Consider the following 24,114-nt stretch of genomic DNA (forward strand, 5'->3'; position numbering starts at 1 on the left):
TGTAGCTGTTATGTACTTGAACTGTGACTAGTACAACTGAGTTTTAAACTTCACTTTAAATTTTAAATAGATTAAAGAAATCTTAATACACGTAACTTGTGGCTTATTGTATGAGGTAACACAGATCTAGATTCTAATACATAATAGAACAACCTCTGTTACATGATGAATGAAGCCAAATCTTTACTTTGGAGGAATGGGAAGTGGATAAGAAATGATGGAATAGAGCAATTTGAGGTAAATCAAAAGTTGCATCTTCTGAAGTTTGCTTTCCTTTCTCCCCTCACCCCCTTTTTCAGTCATGGGGCTTGAACTCAGGGCCTGAGCACTATTACTGAGCTTTTTTGTTCAAGGCCAGTGCTCTACCACTCTGAGACACTTCTGATTTTTTAGTGCTTAATTGGAGATAAGAGTCTCATGGACTTTCCTGCCCAGGCTGGTTTCAAACCTTGATCCCCAGATCTCAACCTCCTGAGTAGCTAGGATTACAGGAATGAGCCACCAACACCCAACTTGAAGTTTACCTTCTTTTATGGCTTTTAGATGCAGTAATAGGGAAAAGAGTAGGACGAAGGACCAATGTAAACAAAACCAGAAACTAAAAACCATTGTAAGAGAAAGGAGAACAGTAGAGGGCAGGAATCAAAACTGAGTACCTGCTGTATAACACTGGAAACCTGAGCAACAAGATCATTTCCACCTTCACAGACCTTCCAGCCTTGTCCAGACAAGGATTTCCCATTGGGTATTTGTGCTTCCGGATGACTAGGTACTGGGAGCTGTGAAAGCCATCAGAGAGATGCTAACCTGACACTGGACTATCCTGTTAGATGTTATGGCTAATGGCCTAGTTTGGAAGAAGGACTACCTTTCTCTTGAGTACAATGAGAGACTAGATTTTGGTGGTGGTAGTGGTGGTGATGGGGCTTGAACTCAGCCTGGGCCCTGTCCCTGAACTCTTTTGCTCAAGGCTAGCACTCTACCTCTTGAGCCACAGCTCCACTTCTGGCTTTTGAGTGCTTAATTGAATATAAGAGTCTCTCAGACTTCGCTGCCCAGGCTGACTGAGCCCCAGTCCTCCGTGTCAGCCTCCTGAGTAGCTAGGTTTACTGGAGTGAGCCACCAATGCCTAGCTAAAATTAAAGATTTTTTTTCTTCTTTATTGTCAAAGTGAAGTATAGAGGGGTTACAGTTTCATATGTAAGGCAATAATTTTAAGTAGCAGTCCAGCACCAGTGGCGCATGCCTGTAATCCTAGCTACTCAAGAGGCTGGAACCTGAGGATTGTGATTCCAGGTTAGCCTGGGCAGGAAAGTCTATGATACTCTTATCTCCATTTAACCACCCAAAAGCTGGAAATGGAGCTGTGGCTCAAATGGTAGTGTGCTATCCTTGAGCAAAAGCTCAGGGACAACACCCAGGCCCTGAGTTAAAGGCCTGGGACAGGAGTGGCACCCACGCATGCGCGCGCGCGCACACACACACACTCAAAGATTTTAAACAGTACAATGGCCTGGTTAAATTTGCATTTTAGTAAACTCACTACTATATTGTGGTCTGTTTATACCCCTGGGTTTGTCTTAGCTTTGTTGTGGTTTTTCTTTTGAATCAGCCATCTCCAATGTCTTGTCTAGTTTATGTCATTTTGTCTTTCTTTGTTCCTCCTTTCCTGCATTGCTCCTTCCTGGGTCCTTTCTTCTTTCCTGGTCTCCTTCTGTCTCTGACCCAAAGTTCGGCCAGTAAAAAGCAGTCTCACCTGTCCAGGTAAGAGGGTAACCATTCTGAGTGGGAAGAAAAATCACTTTCTTTATATTTTAATTTGGTTTTTGAACAGGTTGTATCTCTCTATGGTTCAGAGAGAGTGTGTATATGTATTTCATGAGCGCTTGAACTCAAGGCCTAGTCCCGTCCCTGAGCTTTTTTTTTCCTCAAGGCTTGCACTCTACCACTTGAGCCATAGCTCCACTTCTGACTTTTTAGTGGTTAATTGGAGAAAAGAGTCAATGAATTTTCCTCCTCCAGTTGGCTTTGAACTGTGATCCTCAGATCTCAGCCTTCTGAGTAGCTAGGATTATAGTACAGAGGTGAGCCACCAGCACCCAGCAGTTCAGAATTTCCAAAATAAAAAAGAGAAAATAATGAGGTTTCATCCTCATGCTCTTGCCATCTGCTTTCTTCCTCAGAGGCAGCCAATGTTAGATTTTTTTGCTTCCAGTGATACATTATCTTTTTGCATACATAAGCAAATATAAAACATGTCTAAACAAATTATTTCTTCTCTTTGATATTTGTTTTTGTATATCAACATATTCCATATCATGCTTTTCCCCCTCAACATATCATGGAGATTTTTCCTTATTATATATAAAGTGCCTCCAAGTTGCTTTATATGGCCAGGCTGTGTCATTACATTGATATAAAATAATATATTCAGCCAGTCATCTTTTGTGTGTGTGTGTGTATATATATATATACACACACACAGATATATTTATATACACACATATAGTTTCCATTGCCTTTCCATTACAATTGTGGCTCCATCAGTAATCTTCTATTTAAGTAATTTTCTATAGTTAGAAATAGGATAGAAATTGCTTGTTTGTGAGAGGCAACAACTATGATTCAGGTACTGGCAACTTGTATACTTTTCTAAAAAAGGAGGGCCACAGCAGTGATTTAGGTTTTTTTCTCTTTCTGTAGAGGGTCCTAATTAAAGAAAAGATCAAGCAATGGATCTTTAGGTTGATGATCTGTGGTCCATTAAGGTTTTAGGGGCTTCAATAGTTTATAAGCAAGATGTCCCAGGCTAAGTATGGGAACCAGGCTGATTATAAGGCTGGTATATACTACACCAAACAGACCAGATGACTATTTTCCTATAGTACCCAAAAGATAAATGGAATTTTCAGAGGCTTGGGCTATTGCTGCCCCTGTTTTCTTTTTAAAAGCAGCAGGAAAAAAAAAAACTGTACAAGTTGCCAGTTATACTATAGATTAGTACTAAATACCCAGTTGTTATCCTGAAGATTGCCATTTTGGAATTTTGAGGGACAAAAAATGTAACTGAAATAGAGTTTGAGTCAGATACCAGTGGGTCACAGCTATAATCTTAGCTACTCAGGAGGCTGAGATCTGAAGGGTCAGGTTTAAAGCCATCCTGGGCAGACAAATCCAATTAACTAGCAGAATGCTGAAACAAGATTGGGCTCAAGTGGTAACATGCAGCTGACAGTAAAAAAAAAAAAAAAAAAAACGCCACGCAAGAGCTTAAGACCCTGAGCTCAAGCCCTAGTTCCAGCACAACCTATCAGTCAGTCAGTGAGTAAATAAAGTAAAGGAGTTTGTTTCTGCTACAGTCATTGCAGTGTTCTGCTATGTTCATGAAGGCTTCTGTATGTCTGACCCACTGTGTCCTTTCCTCCCTCCTTTTGCAAATCATCACCTAACACTAACTAGCTTTTTGCTTGTTTGTTTTTTCCCTGTCTTTTTCTTGCATTCATTTTCTCTGCTGCTCCGTTCTGTTCCATCAGCCCCATTGCAGCCTGGTAAGACCCAACAGATGTGTGTGTATGTGCATATCCCCTCCTTGCAGTTGTCTCCTTGTTGTCAGACTCTGAGAAGGACTATTTCCTTCATACTCTGCTAAGTATTAAAGTAATCATGCTTTCCCTGCCGGTCAGGATTCCAGATAGATGGTATTGCCAGCAGCATAGACTCAGCTAAGTACCTATCAGTTTTAACAGGCTGCAGGGCGGGCGGGTCAGTGTCTCATTGTCCAAGACTTAGGGCCCTTTTTAATAGAGCATCTTAAGACTGGTTCCTCCCTGCCCAGCTCACTGATGTGCTTTTCTTACTCCACAGGTTAAGTAGCCTGTCTTCTCTGGGAGATTCCACATCTGAACGCAAGTCCCCTTCCCACCATCGCCAGCCCTCTGACACCTCTGAGACAACAGGTAGAACTATCTTATCTTCTTGGGTGTCAACATAGATACAGAGGTGTATTATACTCATGCAGTGAGATCCATTGCCCCAAAAGTAAAAACCTTAACTTTATGTTGAACACATTATGTGGGTTAGACATTTTGTTACGAGTCCCATATCAGCTGCCTCCTTACACCAAACTAGAAAGTGGGTTTTATTATCCATATTTTACTGATGAAACTGAGGCCCAGAAGAGTTAGGAAACTTGCATAACTCCACACACTTGTTGACAGAATCAGGACTTAGAACTAGTTCTGTTTTAACTCTGGAATCGTGCTTGAGTCAGTACAGTATACAGTTGTTTGTGTACAGTGAGTGACAAATATTCACAGGGATGGAGACAGTTGATAGTCATAACCTTGGTTTCTTCTTTCCTAAGTTTTATATATGAGCAAATCAAAATTACACTGAAAGTCAATCTCAGCCAGAATAGCAGTCATCAATAAAATAAACAATCCTGTAATCCTAGCTACCCAGGAGGCTGAGATTGAGGATCTCAAAACCAGCTGGTTCAAAGCCAACCTGGGCAGAAAAGACTGTGAGAATCTTTATCTCCATTAACCACCAGAAAACCAGAAATGGTACTGTGGCTCAAAGTGGTAGAGTGCTAGCCTTGAGCTGAAAAGCTTAGGGATAGTGCCAGGCCCCAGGGGCCAGTGTTCAAGCCCCAGGGCCGCCAAAAAAAAAAAAAAAAAAAAAAAGGTGCAGGAGGAGAAAGTAATCTTCTTATATACTGTTGGTGGACATGTAAATTAGTGCTGCCACTATGGAAATGACTATGGAGGTTAAAAAAAAAAGGAAGAGAATTATCATGATTCTGCTATTATACCATTTCTGAGATGCAAAGGAATGTAATTCAGCATAGGATAGAATCATACAAGCATACCCATATCTGTAGTAACCTATTCACAAAGCCAGAATAGAGAACTAGCCTTAGGTATTCATCAACTGACGAGTAAATAAAATGTGGTATGTAGACATAATGGAGTATTAGTCATGAAGAATTAAGTTAGGCCGTTTTTTAGGAAAATAGATGGAACTGAAAATAATTGTGTTAAGTGAAATAAACCAGACTAGACCTTTAAAAAAAAGTTGATGTGGGTATTTAAAAAGAGGGACAGTGAAGTGGAGGGAGGTAAATATGATTGAAATGTCTTACATACGTGTATGGAAATAGAATAAGGAAACCTGTTAAAAAATTGTTCACAAAAAGAGAAGGGAGGGGGCTGGGGATATAGCCTAGTGGCAAGAGTGCCTGCCTCGGATACACGAGGCCCTAGGTTCGATTCCCCAGCACCACATATACAGAAAACGGCCAGAAGCGGCGCTGTGGCTCAAGTGGCGGAGTGCTAGCCTTGAGCGGGAAGAAGCCAGGGACAGTGCTCAGGCCCTGAGTCCAAGGCCCAGGACTGGCCAAAAAAAAAAAAAAAAAAAAAAGAGAAGAGAGGGTAACAGTAATACAGAGTGAATTTGACCAGAGTATATCGTATGCATGTATGGAAATATTACAGTAATATAGTACAGTTCTTTTTTCTTTTTTTTTTTTTTTGCCAGTCCTAGGCCTTGGACTCAGGGCCTAAGCACTGTCCCTGGCTTCTTTTTGCTCAAGGCTAGCACTCTGCCACTTGAGTCACAGCGCCACTTCTGGCCGTTTTCTATATGTGTGGTGCTGGGGAATCGAACCCAAGGCTTCATGTATACGAGGCAAGCACTCTTGCCACTAGGCCATATTCCCAGCCCTATAGTACAGTTCTTAAAAAGAAAGTTTACATATGAGTATTTATATGAAAAGGGATTTCTACTCACATTTATCCTCCCCTAGATTTGGCAAGAAACCCACCCTGAGTCCCCTTGCATGATTTATCCAGCTCTGCAAAAATAGTCAACAAGCATTTGTGTTCCACCTGCTTCATCCATTGGGTATAATGACATAAAATTTCCAGTTAGCCCAGTGGGGCTGCTTATCTGTAATATTAGTCTTCAGGACGGTAGCTAGATTTGGCCTTGTTCCTTCTTTGGTCAATATAAACTAGATAAACCAAAAGAGAGGGATCATTTCTCCTTTGGAATACAAAGTAGATCGTAGGTTTGTAACAATCATTGAGGATGTAGCATACTATTGAAATAGTGTGTTTAGATAGGATGAGTCAATCTGAGAAGGCTTCTTGAGGAAGAAACACACTAGGACTTTCCTAGGTTGGCCTTGGCTTATATGCACTAACCTTCCAGTGAGGCTGCTGGCCTGATCCTCCCCTCCCTCTCACCAGGTCTCGTTCAACGCTGCGTCATCATCCAAAAGGACCAGCATGGCTTTGGCTTCACAGTCAGTGGGGATCGCATTGTCCTGGTACAGTCTGTACGGCCTGGTGAGTGCTGCATTCCTCCTGTCTGCAGTGGTTCTTTAAAGGCATGTTGTATGTTGAAAGTGCTAGACTTGGAGAGTGTATGCTTTGGGGAGCCCGGGGGCAGTGGGGGGGGGCAGGAATGAATTACTTTAGGGCTAGTCCCCACAGATGTCTGGGGAAATTCTGAAATGCTGAGCCATTTCATAGCTGCTTCCTCAGTTGGAAAGTGGAAAATGAACTGAATAGCCCTTAGGTCATCAGGCAGATGCCTAATTGCCATCAAAGAGAATGCTTTGTACTAGGTTAATGTTGTCATGGAGGAATCAAAGGCTCTCTTCCTTTCTGCTTATCTTTACATTACCTGGCTATGGGTATACATGGTCACTTTCCTCTAGATTTACATATGGCCTGGGCACACAGGTCCAAATTGTCTTAAAACATATTTACAATCAATTGACTTCAAGTAATAAATTACCAAAGGATAAATTATGTTTGTTGGGCATTAGGTCAGATGAAACATTTGGAAATTTATTTGGGATTTGAGATAGTCATTTCCCTTCTCATTACTTTAGGAAGCCTTTTTAAGGAAAACAAGATTTCAGGAGTAGTCTAAAATACGAAAGTGAAAAACAGATCAGCAGAGTAAGAATTTGGTGAGAAGAGAGTGAAGAGTCATTTTCATGGACAAATCCATTATGTGACCAGCTATGTACAGCAGAGCTGTGAACAGTCATAGTTCTGTTATATGCCAAGTAATAGAATCATTATTCATGATCCTGTGAAGATGACAATCAGGAGAGAGAACAGCAGGTTCAGGAGAGCATAAAGCAGGTATTCCTAAAAGAGGTGAACTACAGTGTAGCAAATAGGATAGGGCCAGAGACATGGAGCATCATAGGCTTGGCATGTAGAATCTGGGAAAGGGCAGGGCTCAGGCTGTCATTTTACCCTAGGGATAAGCAGAGAAAGAAAAATATACTTAAAGTATATTTTATGGAAAAAGACAGGATATGTTTATAGGAAAAGTAAAGAGAATTTCAAATAAATGACCAAAATGAGATATATGGGTCATATAAGAATGAAAATAATTATGACTTCTTATATTTGGGTACTAACTTTTATCAGTGAGAGGTTTGTTTTTCCTATCCTAGGGTAAGGCTTGAAATTATAGTTTCATTCTTTGCTTTCCTTGTTTTTCAGGATTCCTGGACTAGGATGAGACAAAGCTAGTGGCACTGCCAATAACTTGTACTTTTTGCCTCTGTGGTCCATTAGATATAGAACGTCTGGGAACTCCTCCAATGAAGTGTGGATTCAGCCCCCCCTTAACTTTTCCCCCGCCACTTAGGCTGAGCAGAGTTAGACCCAGAGAGAAGAGAACAAAAAAATAACTTGCAATAAAATGTGGGCTGTGGAGTGTATGTGCGTGTGTTTGTGTTTGAGGAAGGAAAGCGGAAGAGATTTTATTTGATTGGCATTAAAATCACATGCAGTTCATGCTATCTTACCCACATACTAGATTACTCACAATTTCTCAAAGTATAGTCTGTGTTCTGTGTATATAATTACTGAGGCCATAGGATGATTGAAATCCTTGCTTCTGGGTCCAACCCCAGAAGTATTAAATCACTTACTACAAGAGGGCCAAGGATATACTTTTAAAAGTCATTTTAGCTATTGGAAGTACCTTATATTCACATATTCTAGCAAGCTATTTCTTCTCTGACTTTTCCTTCTAAATAACTATGTTTCAAGCTATTTGCAGATACTTTTCCATAAGTAGCTTTTTTTAGATGAGGAGAATCTTGAATCCTGTACTGAGAAGCAAATTGGAATGTAGTCATTGCTACATTTTGTTTCCTTTATATACTTTGAAACATCTAGATATGCTTTGCAGGAATTTTGTTTTGATCAGCTGAATATAGCTTACCAGATTTAATTGATCATCATGGGGAAAATTTACAAAATATTTTTATGCTTTTCACAAATCGTTTCAGCTGTAGATGTTTCTTGTGCTTCCTGAATATAAATTAGGTTAGGAACATAAACCATTTAAAACTACATAGTGGTGAAAAACACTGAAACCATCAAGAACCTGAAAAGATCAAAAACAGGATCTTTTAGGCACCTCTTATCTATCATCAGAAACCCTGAATCTGGGCCATTTTTAATGGAGAAACAATACATAATTTGCAACTCTTTTTTAAAAAGAAAATATGAATATCTTTTAAATATATTATTATTAAGGTGTTGTACAGAGGGGTTAATATCTTTAATGATATGAAACTTTAGGATATCTATGAAATTCTCATAGATAAGAACCACCATATTGAAAACTCTTAATCTCTTCGTCCTCTTGTCATCCTCTTCTCCCTTCTCCTTCTCTTTCCCTTCTTGTCTTGGGGCTTGAGCTCAGGCCCTGGATGTGCTGTTCCTCAGTTGTTTTGTGTCCCCCCCCCCCAGTCCTGGGGCTTGAACTCAGGGCCTGGACTCTGTCCCTGAGTCTCCTTGTGCTCAGGGCTAGCACTCTACCACCTGAGCCACAAAGCCACTTTTGTTGGCTTTCTCCCTGTGTATGGTACTAAGGAATCAAACCTAGGGCTTCATGCATACTAGGCAAGCACTCTGCCACTAAGTCACATTCCTAGCCTACGTTCCTGAGCTTTTTTGCTCAAGGCTAGCACTCTCCCATTTGAGCAAGTGCTCCACCTCCAGCTTTTTGGAGGCTAATTGGAGCTAGAGCCTCATGAGCTTTCCTGCCCAGAACCACTAACATTTTAGTCTCCTGAATGACTAGGATTATAAGCATGAGTCACTAGCTGCTGGCCTCCAAAATTTGTTGTAATAATTACTACTTTACTAATTATATTTAATCCAATAATCTTATTTTTTCCACTGGATAATAAGTTCTATTATCAGAATTTTGGAATGTAGCTAGATACATTTAAATAAAGTATACATATTCTTGCCAATTCTGCTTGCCTCCCATCTTGGCTGGCTGTCACACGTCTGGCCTCTGACCTAGATGGAAGAAATAGCAGCTGATGTGACCTTATACAGTCCTCTCTAGCTTAAAGGCCATTGTGTTTCTGGAGCAGAAGGAAGGTCCACCTACCAGTTAGCTGCTTCACACAGAGAAGTGAGATAAAATTTCAAAAGGGATGGCTGCCCAGGGGACCAAATGTAGATTTGGTAGACTTTGGGGGAAGTTCTGGGGTTCTACTGATTAGATCTTCTCCTTACAGGAGGTGCAGCTATGAAAGCTGGTGTGAAAGAGGGAGACCGGATTATCAAAGTAAGTAGTCCCAACACACACTTCACAAAAGAGGAGGCAGGTATAAAGGAGCATTTCTGCCCTTGACCTGTCCTACAGACTTCTATTTGGATACCAGTTGTCATTAAATCAGGTGTTGCTACCAAAGGAACATCATATAAGAAGATGAAGAAACTTAGGTCGGGTGTTTTAAAGTCTTATATTCATAGTCCATTTACAGGTTTTATTTTATCCCCATTTTGCAGATGACAAAATTTAAGGTTGAGAGGGAGGTGCCTTCAGATCTCAGTCTGATGGTCTTTCATACAATGCTGACTTCGGGTCCTTTGCTGTTTAAAACAACTGTGATTTGTCCTGCCTATTCAGGTCTATCTTTGCAACTTGGGGTCCATCGAAGCATCAAGGAAATCCTCTAGGCAGAGACACCTAGTCCTCTAGTAAGGAAGAAGCATATGGGCCAGTTGTGTGTAAGATAAATGGTTGGGAAATATACACCAAAATAAATAAAGTGACTAAAGAAATGAACAGTTGATGACACACATCCCTGAAAACTTAGAAGCTAATGGTAGAAATAAAACATAGCATGTGTGAACAGGAAAAAACTCAGAATGTGACTTTGAGAAAACATGTGACCAGAGCATTGGGAAATGGCTTCCTCAAGAGTGACATTGTAAACCTAAAAAAGAGCCCCTTTTCCAGCAGCATTTCTCAATATTATTTGTCCTTCCAACAGGTCAACGGTACCATGGTGACCAATAGTTCACACCTGGAGGTGGTGAAGCTTATCAAATGTGAGTTGGAGAGGGGTAACAAAATAAGTGACAAGTGGACTGAGGGAAGACAAGAGGGGATCTGCTGACCGAAGAGTCTTTAAAAGGAGACACTACTAGTCTCTCATCAGACATCTTAATTTTTTTTTTGGGGGGGGGGGCAGTCCTGGGCCGTGAACTCAGGGCCTGAGCTCTGTCCCTGGCTTCTTTTTTGCTCAAGGCTAGCACTCTGCCACTTGAGCCGCAGCGCCACTTCTGGCCATTTTCTGTATATGTGGTGCTGAGGAATCCAACCCAGGGCCTCATGTATAGGAGGCAAGCACTCTTGCCACTAGGCCATATTCCCAGCCCCAGACATCTTAATTTTTAACTCATTCACCTTTGCAACTCTGTTTAAACCATATTCTACCAATAACACATCTCACTTAAATATTATTCTATCTCCTTTCCCATTCACAGACATTTCTCTTCACCTGGTTTCTATTTCATGGGGAGGGGAACAAAATAACTGTAGCCAGGAAGACCCCCAAATTAGGTATGCACAGATAATCAAATAGAGGCAACAAATATTGAAGAAGGGGTTAAAAGACTTAGGAAGTTGGTGCACAGCTGTAATTCCAGAACTCAGGAGGCTGAGGCAGGAGGATCTCCAGTTCAAAGTCAGCCTGGGTTACATAGTAAGACCACCCCTTCCCCCTTAAAAATGGTCAGATAAGGTAACCCATGAGGAATGTTCCCAGATATTCAGGGGTAGATTTTGGTTGTGGTGGTTTCTACACGAAGAAAGGAGAAAAACTGGAGCTCTGCTGGTGCTCTGTAGAAATAGTTTAGGGCCTTAAAAGTGAGGATAAACTTAATCTATAGCACTATGAGCTTAATGAAAGGAGAAGGGGAAAAATGCTCCTTTAGAATGATGCTCAAGACAAGCTTCTCTTTGTTCTCTCCAGCTGGTGCCTATGTTGCACTGACCCTCCTGGGTTCTTCACCTTCATCTGTTAGTGTCTCTGGGCTCCAGCAGGACCCATCCCTGGCAGGAGCTCCTCGAATTACTCCTGTGATACCACCACCACCACCGCCTCCACCCCTGCCACCTCCACAACGCATCACAGGACCCAAACCTCTGCAGGTAACGGTTTTCTTGGCTCTTTCTCTTCACTTTAGGGTCCCTTTGAAGATCTCCCCAGTGGAGATTAAATTAGGTAGGGTTGTGATAAGCCGAAACAAACCAGAAGACATGAACACCACTAAAGAGATGAACAAAAGTGAAGCCTGTACAATAGGATGTTCCATGCCTTAATACCTTCCTCCCCTGTAAATACATGGGAAGATTTATCAGATAACATTCAATGTGTTTCCTAAATGTGTGCAAGACTCTCTAGAGGTCCTCTGAGAATGTTTCTCGATGGACAGAGTGCCTTTTCTAGGCATGGACATAGGCATCCATTAGAGACTATAGCCAGTTAAAGTTAGCACAGTGTGTTGTGAAGTCACAGATAGGGAACTGGCTTCCTAGAGAAAGAGGACTGACTACCTGAAGGAGTGGGATGTGAAGCGCAGTCCATAGAGGAAAGGAATCAGAAAAGAGTCAAAAGAGGACAGGATAGAGATAGATAAGCCATGGGAAGTAGGAGTTTCTGATTGTAAAGAAGACCAAGCCATTGTAAAGAAGACCAAGCCATCAAGTCTGTAGAGAAGTTAGAAATTTGTATCAAAGGTGATTACAGCCAGTTTATATGAAGTTCAGGAGTAAAGTCAAAATAAGACTTTATGTTTATTGCACTCCAGCAAGGTACTGAATGTTATACAAAATGTGCTTTTGACTCAGATTCTACTCTCGGATGTTTTCTTACCTAAGAATCAGCAAATCCCAAACAGTTAAGTCTCACTATTACTATATTTTTCCATTCCTAGGATCCTGAAGTTCAAAAACATGCTACCCAGATCCTCAGGAATATGCTGAGGCAGGAGGAAAAGGAATTACAGGTGAGGGGTGGAAGTGTGGCTTAGTGGTAGAGTGTTTGCCTTGTATGCATGAAGCCCTAGGTTCTGTTCCTCAGTACCACATAAACAGAAAAGACCGAAGTGGCTCTGTGGCTCAAGTGATGGAGTGCTAACCTTGAGCACAGAGAGCTCAGGGACAAAGCTCAGGTTCTGAGTTCAAGCTCCAGAGCTGACAAAAAAAAAAAAAATACAGGTGAGTAACTGTGGTAGACAGGCCATTGTCTTAGTGAAATAATACCATAATAGAACAATTTGCCAGAATATATGACTTAATTTAGAGACTATCTCCAATCATTGTACAACCTCAAAAGTAAAACTTGGGGCTGGGAAAATTCTGATGTAATATATTGACATAAACTAATCAGTACTAATAGTACTGATAGAAGGATAGATTATAAATTAAAAATTAATCCATACATCTATGGTCAATTGATTTTTCAACAAAGGTGCCAAGACAATTCAGTGGAGAAAGAATAGTCTTTTCAATACATGGTGCTGTGCTGTCACAACTGGATATCTACATGCAGAGAATGAATTTGGACCCTTATTCTACTCATGTAGCAAAATTTAACTCAAAATGGATCAAAGACTTACATGTAAGAGCTAAAATTACTTATGAAACTCTTAGAAGAAAGGAGATATACCTCTTTATCATGTTGGATTAGCAATAGTTTCTTTGATATGACACTAAACACATAATCTTTGAAGCCATCCCAAGTACACAATATGTGAGACTCTTGGCTTCAGTTAACCAGCAAAAAGCTAGAACTGGAAGCATAGCTTAAGTGGTAGAGTGCCAGTTATGAGTAAAAAGACTGAATGCTAAGCGTGAAGACTGAAGTTCAAGGCCAGTATGGGCATACAAAAAGTTAAATAAAAATAAAAGCACAACCTACAAATATTGGCTATCTTTTTTTTTTTTTGGCCAGTCCTGGGGCTTGGACTCAGGGCCTGAGCACTGTCCCTGGCTTCTTTTTGCTCAAGGCTAGCACTCTGCCACTTGAGCCACAGCGCCACTTCTGGCCATTTTCTGTATATGTGGTGCTGGGGAATTGAACCTAGGGCCTCACGTATACGAGGCAAGCACTCTTGCCCCTAGGCCATATCTCCAGCCCAAATATTGGCTATCTTAAGTTAAAACATTGTTCATGAAGAGACAATATCAAGAAATTAAGCCAGGCATCAGTGGCTCTTGCCTATAATCCTAGCTACTCGGGAGGCTAAGCTCTGACGATCAAGGTTCCAAGCCAGCCGAGACAGGAAAATCCATAAGACTCTTTATCTCTAGTAAACTACTCAAAAAGCCTTAAGTGGAGCTGTGGCTCAAGTCTTTTATTAGATGCTAGCCTTGAGCAAAAAAGCTCAGGGACAGAGCTCAGGCCCTGAGTTCAAGCCCCAGGACCGGCACAAAGGAAAAAAAATTGAAAGGACAGCCTATAGAATAGAAGAAAAATTTACAGATCACGTATGTGTTAAAGGTCCAATTACCAGAATACATAAAGGACTCTTACAACTCAGCAATAAAAAGACAACTCAATTAAAAATTAGGCAAGTGCTAGTCATGTAACTCAATGGTACAGTGTTTGTCTAGCATGTTAAGTCCTGTGTTTGACCCTCAGTCCCCTGAAAACAAAACTTTAGGATGTTCCTTAACACATTGTTTCTTAAAATTGATTTTTAGGGTATTTGTTACAAGCTTTATTCTAAACAAGCACTCATGATTATACATTAATAAAAACACAAAAATGTCGAATTTGAGTAAACAGTTCCCTACAGGAGGCATTTAAGTGGCCTGTAAACATACACCTGCAAGGATTATGCCCACCAAAATGACAAGATACATTTCTTATCATTAGAATGGCTATAGCCAAAATAATGGAAAATGACGAGTGCTGTTAAAGGAGGTAGAGAAATCTGAGAAACACTTGCTTATTTTGCCTACATAGTCACTTACCCATATCCACTCCTCATGGTAGGAATGTAAAAATACTGCAGTTATACTGGAAAATAGACATTTCTTCAAAATACTTAATGCAGATACGATATAACCCAGCATATCCACTTCTAGATATACTCCTAAAAGAATTAAGGCATATTTTCACACAAAAAGTTCCACATGATCGTTCATGCAGTCTTATTTGTTATAGCCAAAAATAGAAACAACCCAAAAGTCTATGAACTGCATAGATAAGCAAAAGGTGGCATGTCCACACAATAGGCTATTATTCAGCCATAAAAAGGAATAAAGAACTGATACATGCTATAACATGGAAGAACCCTGGAAACAGCCAAGAGCCAAGCACAAGTCTGTAAATTGACTCCTTTATGTGCAAGTATAAATATTGACTCTTATATAGTCACATTCTTGGTTATATAAAGTCAATTAGTGATGCTAGAGAGTGGAAGAAGGGAGAAATTAGCAGTCATTGATTACAGGTAATAGCTTTCTTATTGAGGTGATATAAATGTTCTGGAATTTGATCATAGGAATAGTTGCACAGCTGCAGAAATGAGCTTATATGAATTATATATTAATATATAATTATATACATACACATATATACATATGTACATATATGGGGGGGTTGATCTTGGGGCTTGAACTCAGTGCTGGGACCCTGTCCTTAAGCTTTTTTACTCAAGGCTAATGCTCTACCATTTGAGCCACAGCTCCATTTCTGAGTTTGTTTGGGTTTTTTTGAGGCAGTTAATTGGGATTAAGAATGTCACAGGCGGGCTGGGAATATAGCCTGGTGGCAAGAGTGATTGCCTCGTATACATGAAGCCCTGGGTTCGATTCCCCAGCACCACATATATAGAAAAGGCCAGAAGTGGCGCTGTGGCTCAAGTGGCAGAGTGCTAGCCTTGAGCAAAAAGAAGCCAGGGACAGTGCTCAGGCCCTGCCCTGAGTCCAAGGCCCAGGACTGGCAAAAAAAAAAAAAAAAAAAGAATGTCACAGGCTTTCCTGCCTGAGTCGGCCTAGAACCATGATCCTCAGATCTCAGCCTTCTGAGTAGCTAGGATTATAGCATGAGCTACTGCTGCCTGGCTCAATTAAAATAAAAAAAATTCTAAGTGTCATAATAGCCCAAAAAAAGGAATAATTATTTATTCAGTTATCAGAAGGCTTCATGAGGTGATGCCTGAGTTGGATTCAGTCTGCTGTGACTAGAACATTGAAACTAGCAGTGGGAGTGGTAGCTGGAAAGTAATTTGGTCATAAATATGAGGAGCTTGGAGTTTGTTCTGAAAGCATTGGGAATTCATCAAAGGACTTTGTGCAATGGACTAGCCACATTTTCAGATCAATGTTCTGGGCTGGCCTAGTAGTAAAGTACTCGCCTCGTATACATGAAGCCCTGGGTTCGATTCCTCAGCACCACATATATAGAAAAAGCCAGAAGTGGTGCTGTGGCTCAAGTGGTAGAGTGCTAGCCTTGAGCAAAAAGACGCCAAGGACAGTGCTCAGGCCCTGAGGTCAAGCCCTAGCACTAGCAAAATGTGTTAAGTAAAATGACATAAGGAAATGTAGAAGGCTGTTGTATATAAAAGATAAAGATTTAACAAGAACAGGAGTCACAATGAAAATGAAGGGATTACAAAAGAGGACCTTAAAGGCCCTATGGGTACCAGGTTAGATCTGATACCATTGATATGAGATATTCAGACCATGAGATACTCAAATAGACTATCTTCTGGGCATATGGATATGACAGGGCTGAAGTTAAGAGATCTTCAGTCTGAAGAGATGATCATTGACACTGGATCCTGAAGAGACAACTATGGCACCAGGACAGCGAGAAAAATGAGAGAAGAGAGAGCTGAGAACAGACTTGGAGCATAGGCACTTCTGTGGCACACTGTACCAACCTCTGATATTATAGCATTTGCTATTACATTTTATCTTTGAAAGAGTAGCTGTTTGAAATAATGGGGAAGACACTTAGCTATGAATGCTGGTGGATGACTAGAAGGCAAAGAATGGGATAGGGAAGAAGTTCTAAATGTAGGCTACTGTTTGGAAATACTTGGTGACAAAAGAAGAGAGTAAAAACAGGGCAGTGACTCAAAAAATAATCTTGAGTTTACGGAAAGGGTTTTGTTGTCAGAGAACTTGAACATTTTTGTAAAGGAAGGAGTCATTGAAAAAAGGAGACTTTGAGGATCAGTGAACCTCAGGACCAGGAAGTACCCAATATACCTGGAGGGACTCAATTTGTAAGTTATTTAGGCAGCTTCTTTTCTGAGACAGAAAAGCTGGAGATACTTTGAAGTGAATAAAGTTGAGAACATTCTTACCAGATGATATTATCTGCTGGAACTGAGGGCAGGGTTGGGGCTTGATAGGCGTGAAAAAGATAAAATATAACATATAAGGAATTTTCATAAGGTTTTCATCAGATAGCAGGAAATCTCAGATGAGCTTAGCTAACATATGTGCTCAACATCTTTATCTAACCAGCAAGATTTATCAAGTATTTTTGTGGTAAAATACTAATAGCTGCTATATTTTCAAGTGTGTAACTATGTCATATATTTGCTAAATATTTTACATAATCCCATTCAGATCTTATAACAATCCCATTAGGCATATACTGTCTTCTCCATTTTATTGATGAGGATGTACTTGAGTTTGTCCTAGTCTATACAGTGAGTAAGTGGAAGTACCACAATTCAAAGCCAGTCTCCCTCAGCTCCATGCTGTATGGAGTGCAAAACAATGGGTGGGGTGGTACCTGCTCTCTGGAAGCTTTGTGATGATGGGCAGGGAGACTGGCTATTCTAGTCAGGTGTCTTTCTACTCTCCTCCGGTTCTGTTGTTTGTTAGTTTCCTCTATAGTACTTTTTGTATACTGTTTAGACAGTCTGTTTAATATTTCACACTTAAATAGGAGTTGAGGAAGACTTCATTTAGGTATTAGGACTTAGGCCAAGCCTTAAGGTTAGAGTAGGGCAGGCTTTTGTGTTTTCTTTCTCCTGCTGTCTCATGTGTTCTGTTTCTTATTATCCATCTTTTTCTTATCCTAAATGGTGGTGAAATACTGTGCCTCTTCTAGCAGGCAGAGCTTCTCTCTATACTTTCTTTCGGAATAACTCCCTGTTTTCCTCCCCTGATGAGTCATCCATTCTCTACTAACCACCCTCTGCCTTTTCCCCTCCTCCTTTCCCTCCTCACCCCCTCCCTAGCATATCTGTGAGGTGTATAGCCGGAACCCTGCCAGCCTGCTGGAAGAGCAGATCGAAGGTGCCCGGCGACGAGTCACTCAGTTACAGCTGAAGATCCAGCAGGAGACTGGTGGCTTAGTGGTGAGTGATGGTAGGCTAGCTCTAGGAAAGGCACTATGCAGTGGACTGGAAGTAGACTGAAGGAGAAAGCAAGGACAGAAGGCTTCCTGAGTCATGGCAGGACCTCAGGGCTGAGCTAGCAAGTGTTAGTGTTTTACAAAAGAAAACATTAGTGATTATTTAACACCAAAGAGGTTCAGCATTATCCTGATAACAGGAATACTTTGTGAAGAAAAAGCCTGTTTCTTGCACGTCTAGAACTTCTGACTGCTATAGAAAGAACAAATACAAAATAAAGGAGATAATCCGTTTTAGTCTTCTAGCTATCCTAGCTATCCTTCTCTTCTGGGTAGTTTCTTCATAGTAAATGTATTTCTACCCTAATTTTTACTAATCTGGTAGCTTTTCCTACCACATTATCCTTTTTTTTTTTTTTTTTTTTTTTTGGCCAGTCCTGGGCCTTGAACTCAGGGCCTGAGCTCTGTCCCTGGCTTCTTTTTGCTCAAGGCTAGCAGTCTGCCACCTGAGCCACAGCGCCACTTCTGGCCATTTTCTGTATATGTGGTGCTGGGGAGCCCAGTGACTCATGTATACGAGACAAGCTCTCTTGCCACTAGGCCATATCCCCAGCCCCCACATTATCCTTTAAGTAATGGATCTTCTAAAAAAAAAATACAAGTACTTTTTTAAATCACTCATGTAAAGGATCCTTAGTTAGTCGAGAGGATGTACCATCAGCAGGTAGCCACACATTGTGGAAAATTCTAGGGAGGAGGGTTCTTTATGTGTTCTCTTCTGGGTCTACTACAGGCATCTTGTGTCTATCAAGACTCAGTTCTTTGGAGAAATATGAGTGGCTCTGAAGAAATAGTCTTTAGGAGAACAATATTTGCTCAAACCAACAGAAATTATATAAGTCGTATCTACTTTATTTTTTTTAGATCATAACATTAAAAATTTGGGAAATAAATTTAAAATGTTCATTTTCAAAGGAACATCTCATATTACATGGTGGATAGGAGTTCAGGTTGTGGATTTGGAATCTAGATTCAAAACCCAGCGATCGTTCCCAGCAGATTTAAGATTCTTGGGCAAGTTACTGAACCTCACTTTCCTCATTTACAAACTGGAGATCACAATAGAATACAATTCCTAGGGTATTGTCAGAATTGAAGCACATCCTTGGCACAGGGACTAGCGCATGTTTGCTGCTGCTGCTGGTGCTGCTGCTGCTGTGGCCACCATTAATATCCATGTGTTCATAAGATAGTGGATCTGAGACACTGAGCTTGGAATCTGGAGATCTGGGCTCCTACCATGGTTTTTTAGTTGACCTACTGTGTAGCTTGAACAAATAAAGACCTAAGCTTCTGTTTCCTCACTTATGAGAGTATTACTTGTCACTCGGTTACTGACAGATTAACCACAGTGTAAGAGAGTGCTTTGTACATAATAAAGTACTATCAGTGTTACTTCTGTGACAGTGTCTAGGGCAGTCAGCCCCAAGCTGACATCTGTTCTTCTCAGCAAATTCTAGAGGTAAATCCTACACAGCTTTCCTCAATGACTACTTGAGCTTTTTGCATTCTGTACTCCTTAAGAAGTTCTTTCCTGTATCTACCCCCAAATAGGGCAATAAAAGCTTTGAATTCCAGAGCAATAAATGAAGCCAGATTTTTGCATTTTACCAGTGGTTAAGTTCCCTTCTCACCATTAGGGGTCACTATTCTCTCAAATTGTATACTTGGAGCAGTATTTATTCTAATGCATTTTTAAGGCAACAAATCAGAAGTGACCAATAACTATTAAAAAAAAAATGGCTCTGATCGGTGGAGGGAAAGAGGAAAGGAAGAGGCTCACAGAATTTGCCCTCCCTCTGGGCCTTTCTCTTTTAGGACATACTTCCACTCTATGGTGACAGCAGCCAGAGACCATCAGAAGGTGAGTCCACATCACCTCTTTTTTCTCTGGCATATATTTCTATTCTAGCTTTTTATTTATTGCCATCTTCCGTGGGACAGATTCTGGGAAAGAAAATACATAGTATCTGTCCTTAGGGAAACAGAATAATGGGTCAGTGGATTCAGTTGAAATTATTAACTAGCTAGCAACACTGGACATAAGGACCAGGAAGATACTGGGTGACTATGATTAGACAACAGCCTGCCTAGTAGCACTTGACACTTGGGTGCTCAACTTGTGAGAAGGGATAGTGACTAAAAGGATTGGGGATAGGTAAGTTTAGGATTGAGAATAATTGTGAGATAGAACATCAGGAGGGTACATGTCCTGTGTATAGATGTAATGTAGATGAAAGGTAAACGTGGTAAGAGTGGATGGTAGTTGTGCTGGGAGAATCTAGTGGTGGTAACATGAAAGAGCTGAAGAAAAACTGGTAAGAAAAAGGAAGGCGTTGCTTCATTTTCCTGCTCTTTGTGCACACGTTACCAGAATAAAGGTTCTTCTTTCCCTTAGGCTTGAGCTCCTTCCTTTCTATCTAAATTCTTTTTTTCCCCCCTTAGGCCATTTCTCTCTGGATTCCCAGGAGGCAGACAGTGGCTTGGACTCTGGGACAGAACGCTTTCCCTCTGTCAGTGAAGTGAGTATCATCCAGAGGGAGTCCTAACTGTCCCTTCCCCTCAGTTCCTGAGACTTGCTGGCCACACCAAGGATTTAGTAACTATGCTGTGGGTTCCAAAAAAGAGAGTTCACATTTATCTTACATACTAGATTGTAAAATCTGACTTGTATTTTTATCATTGGTCATAGAACTTTGAAACTAAGGAAGCAGGACATAAAACATTTCTCAGTAGCTTGGAATAACACCTTCTTAGATTAATGAAACAAACCTCATCAAAAGTAGTAGTCTCTGGCCTGGGAACATGGCCTATTGGCAAGAGTGTTTGCCACTTATACATGAAGCCCTGGGTTCGATTCCTCAGCACCACATATATAGAAAAGGCCAGGAGTGGCGCTGTGACTCAAGTGGTAGAGTGCTAGCCTTGAGCAAAAAGAAGCCAGGGACAGTGCTCAGGCTGAGTCCAAGCCCCCCACGACTGGCAAAAAAAAAAAAAAGTAGTAGTAGTCTCCCCTGGGTGCTGCTGGTGGCTTACACCTGTATTCCTACCTACTTAGGAGGCTAAGGTGTGAGGATTGTGGTTTGAAGTCAGCCTGAGCAGGAAAGTTTGTGAGATTCTTCAAGTAAGCACCAAAAAAAAGCCAGAAATGGAATTGAGGTGGTAGAGCACTAGCCAGAGCAAGAGAAGCTCAGGGAGAGAGCCTAGGCCCTGAGCTCAAGCCCCAAGACAGACACACACAAAAAAAGAATGAGTAAAGAAAATGATGATGACATCAGCAAAGCATTTACTTAGCCAGATTATATGAATATGTAGTTGAAAACATTTAAGTGCTTAGTGTAGGCTGGAGGTTTGGCTTAAGTTGTAGAGCACCAAAAAAGTAAGGCTTTGAGATTAAATCTCAGCACCCCCAAAAACAAAAGGGAAAAAAAAGGCAGATGTTTAGCTAACAGTTGGAATTTTGTTTCCTGACTACCCCTGTCAGGTGGGAAGAAAAGAAGTAAAGTGGGGGGCTGGGGATATGGCCTAGTGGCAAGAGTGCTTGCCCCGTATACATACATGAGGCCCGGGGTTCAATTCCCCAGCACCACATATATAGAAAATGGCCAGAAGTGGCGCTGTGACTCAAGTGGCAGAGTGCTAGCCTTGAGCAAAAAGAAGCCAGGGACAGTGCTCAGGCCCTGAGTCTGAGTCCAAGGCCCAGGACTGGCCAAAAAAAAAATAAAAATAAGGTGGGATGGTAATGGAAATCCTAAATAAGCTATCACTCACATTAATACTAAATAATCTATCATTTATATTATTTGTTGTTGATGATGAAGAGTGTAGGCTTTGGATTGAGACTTCTTGTATTGAAGCCAGGGAATACATTTTGAACTCTTTGCCCTTTAACAAGCTTCATAATCTCTCTGAATCTTTGTTCTTTGTATGAAAAGTGGGACAGATAATATCTTCTTGAGTATTGTAAGGATTAAATAAGATATCTATATAATCAAGAGTATGGTATAATGGAAACATGATTTTCATTACTAAGTAAACTGACACCTGTGAGTCTTGTGGACAAGGTTCCTTCTCACAGGATTCTCTGTTCTTCTAGTCATTGATGAATCGGAACTCAGTACTGTCAGACCCTGGACTAGACAGCCCTCGCACCTCCCCTGTGATCATGGCCAGGATTGCCCAGCACCACAGGCGGCAGGGCTCTGATGCACCAGTCCCCCCATCCAGTGACCAGGTGAGTAATTGGAACCAATTTGCAATATTCCTTTCCCCTTTTCAGAACTACGGTCTAGAGGCTTATTGCCATTACACAGCTTTGAGTAGTCTGATCAAACTCTATTTTGGCAACACAACTTGGGATAGTCACTTTGAGAACAGCCACTAAGAGAACAAATAGAGAAGAAAGAACCTACTATGAATAGGAATGTGGAAGTCAGGTGAACTCGGTTTCTATGTGAAGACTCAGTGTGTGTATCTGTAGGGAACGTGGTAACTAAGAAGCAGACAGCTGGTCTTTTTTTTTAGTGGCTGATTTATATAGGAACCAGTGTCTCCAAAATACCAATCTTCAGTGTTCTTTTTCCTTTTCCTCAAATAAAACCTTACTAATTGGAACTCTAATATAGAAAACAAATGTTTCAGTGCTCCTGAGATCTTTCTCTTTTTTCTATGTCTTGGAAGTCATTTCGATAAATATTATTTTATATGATCAGAGACACAGAGGCATTGCAATGCCTTTGTCTTCCTCCCCTAAGAGTATCCTCCTTTGGTCTCACTATGTGTGAATGCCTGGACTGAGATCTTTTCCTAATCAACAATTCACTCATCTAACCCACCTATGTCTTCAAAGGTACTTCATGAAGCCTAAGGGTTCTGAAAATTCTGATTTGACAACCTCTCCTCTCAAGGGTAGAATGAAGTCCAGAGTGTATTTCAGGAAGACAGGTTTTGGCTCAAATCAAAAAACTCCCAAGACCACCTGCGCTGTCTAGCAATGGAATGACCTGCCTTGACAGCCAATGAATTGTGTGTCTTCATGCACATGGAAGCCCCTCCCTACTAGAAAATAATGGCATTTGCTATTATTACATTATTTAAAGTAGCACTTAAAATTGCCACCATGATTGGTTTTTTTCCCCCATAGCTAATTGCTAATGTAAACTAATTTTTCCCTTAAATTTATCTATTTTTAAAATTTAAATTTATTTTTAAGGAAATATATCACTACCTTAAAACCTATATTTCACACTATAAATGCATTGTAAATGGGAAATGAATACAAGTTGAAATGACTACAAGCTTAGAAATTTTGTGAAATTCTAGATAGTCATAGAACAGTGTAGATAGAAAGCCTCTGTTTACATTAAAAAGAGGAGGAGAAAAAAGAAGAGAAGCCTTCTTTGTAAGATTTCTTCTGGATGAATACTTGAGAAGCTAATAGTTATTTTCTGTAAGGAGCAGAAATAGTGGCTTAAGGATGAAGGAGGGGTGTCTTTCCATTTCCAGACTACATGCCCACTTCTACCTCTCATTTTGTAGATCCTAAGGACTAAGTTGGGTATGCTGAGGGTGATTGGGCATACATCCTGGTAGGAAGGTTCTTTACTTGGTTAACTGGGGCAGGGATGGAAGAAATGAGTTTAGAGTCCCTTTTCTCCTTTGAATTTTTTTACCCTCTAAAAACTAAACTATAACTTTGGTGTGGTAAGAACAAATACAGTTCCAATGTATTAATAATGCATATTAATATTAATAGTAATTAGTAATAGTGTTAGTAATAATACATATTAGTAAACCTATTCTGTCTATAACACTGTTAGTTGTGGGAGTGTAGAAGTATAGGGTACTTTTTTTTTTTTTTTTGCCAGTCCTGGCACTTGAACTCAGGACTTGGTTGCTGTTGCTGAGCCTCTTTGTGCTCAAGGCTAATGCTTTACCACTGGAGCCACAGCACCACTCTCAGCTTTTTCTGAGTAGTTTATTGGAGATAATAGTCTCACAGACTTTGCCCAGGATGGCTTTGAACCATGATCCTTAGATCTCAGCTTCCTGAGTAGCTAGGATTACAGGTATGAGCCACTGTTGCCTGGCTGTACTCTTATTTTCTGTGATACAATTCTATAATGTTTTATGTGGTACTGAGGAATCAAACCCAGGGCTTCATGCATGCTAGGCAAGCACTCTACCACTAAGCCACATTCCCAGCCCTTTAAAGACTTAAACAATCGTTCCCTCAGCTGCCCATGGCGGTACACACCTGTAGAACTCAGGAAATGGAGGCGGGGGATCAAGAGTTTGAAACTAACCTGGCCTACATAGTGAGACCTTGACTCAAACAAAAATAAAATTCTTCACCCAGACAAAAAAAAAAAAAAACT

The 24,114-nt window shown here is 40.7% G+C and overlaps 1 protein-coding gene and 1 long non-coding RNA gene across 10 annotated transcripts in view; one reads left to right on the forward strand and one right to left on the reverse strand.

Annotated features, from left to right (window-relative positions):
* The window catches only part of Arhgef11 (Rho guanine nucleotide exchange factor 11), a 101,031-nt gene that overhangs the window by 49,037 nt on the left and 27,880 nt on the right, over window positions 1-24,114 (forward strand). For 5 of the 9 annotated variants that reach the window (XM_048357953.1, XM_048357954.1, XM_048357956.1 and 2 more), the window contains exons 2-11: window positions 3,865-3,956; window positions 6,252-6,350; window positions 9,575-9,624; window positions 10,337-10,394; window positions 11,321-11,499; window positions 12,285-12,356; window positions 17,562-17,681; window positions 19,556-19,601; window positions 20,183-20,259; window positions 21,834-21,971. In XM_048357953.1, the coding sequence (XP_048213910.1) occupies window positions 3,865-3,956; window positions 6,252-6,350; window positions 9,575-9,624; window positions 10,337-10,394; window positions 11,321-11,499; window positions 12,285-12,356; window positions 17,562-17,681; window positions 19,556-19,601; window positions 20,183-20,259; window positions 21,834-21,971 (931 nt within the window). The remainder of the gene's footprint in view (window positions 1-3,864; window positions 3,957-6,251; window positions 6,351-9,574; window positions 9,625-10,336; window positions 10,395-11,320; window positions 11,500-12,284; window positions 12,357-17,561; window positions 17,682-19,555; window positions 19,602-20,182; window positions 20,260-21,833; window positions 21,972-24,114) is intronic. The other 4 variants (XM_048357961.1, XM_048357958.1, XM_048357959.1 and 1 more) reach the window with 2 other exon arrangements.
* LOC125360012 lies at window positions 15,442-17,555 on the reverse strand. The gene is made up of 2 exons (XR_007212637.1): window positions 15,867-17,555; window positions 15,442-15,692 (listed from the first exon to the last, which is right to left on the reverse strand). It is a non-coding gene; the product is annotated as an uncharacterized LOC125360012 (long non-coding RNA).

This window comes from Perognathus longimembris, chromosome 11, assembly GCF_023159225.1.
Source record: "Perognathus longimembris pacificus isolate PPM17 chromosome 11, ASM2315922v1, whole genome shotgun sequence".
Classification (NCBI taxonomy): domain Eukaryota; kingdom Metazoa; phylum Chordata; class Mammalia; order Rodentia; family Heteromyidae; genus Perognathus; species Perognathus longimembris.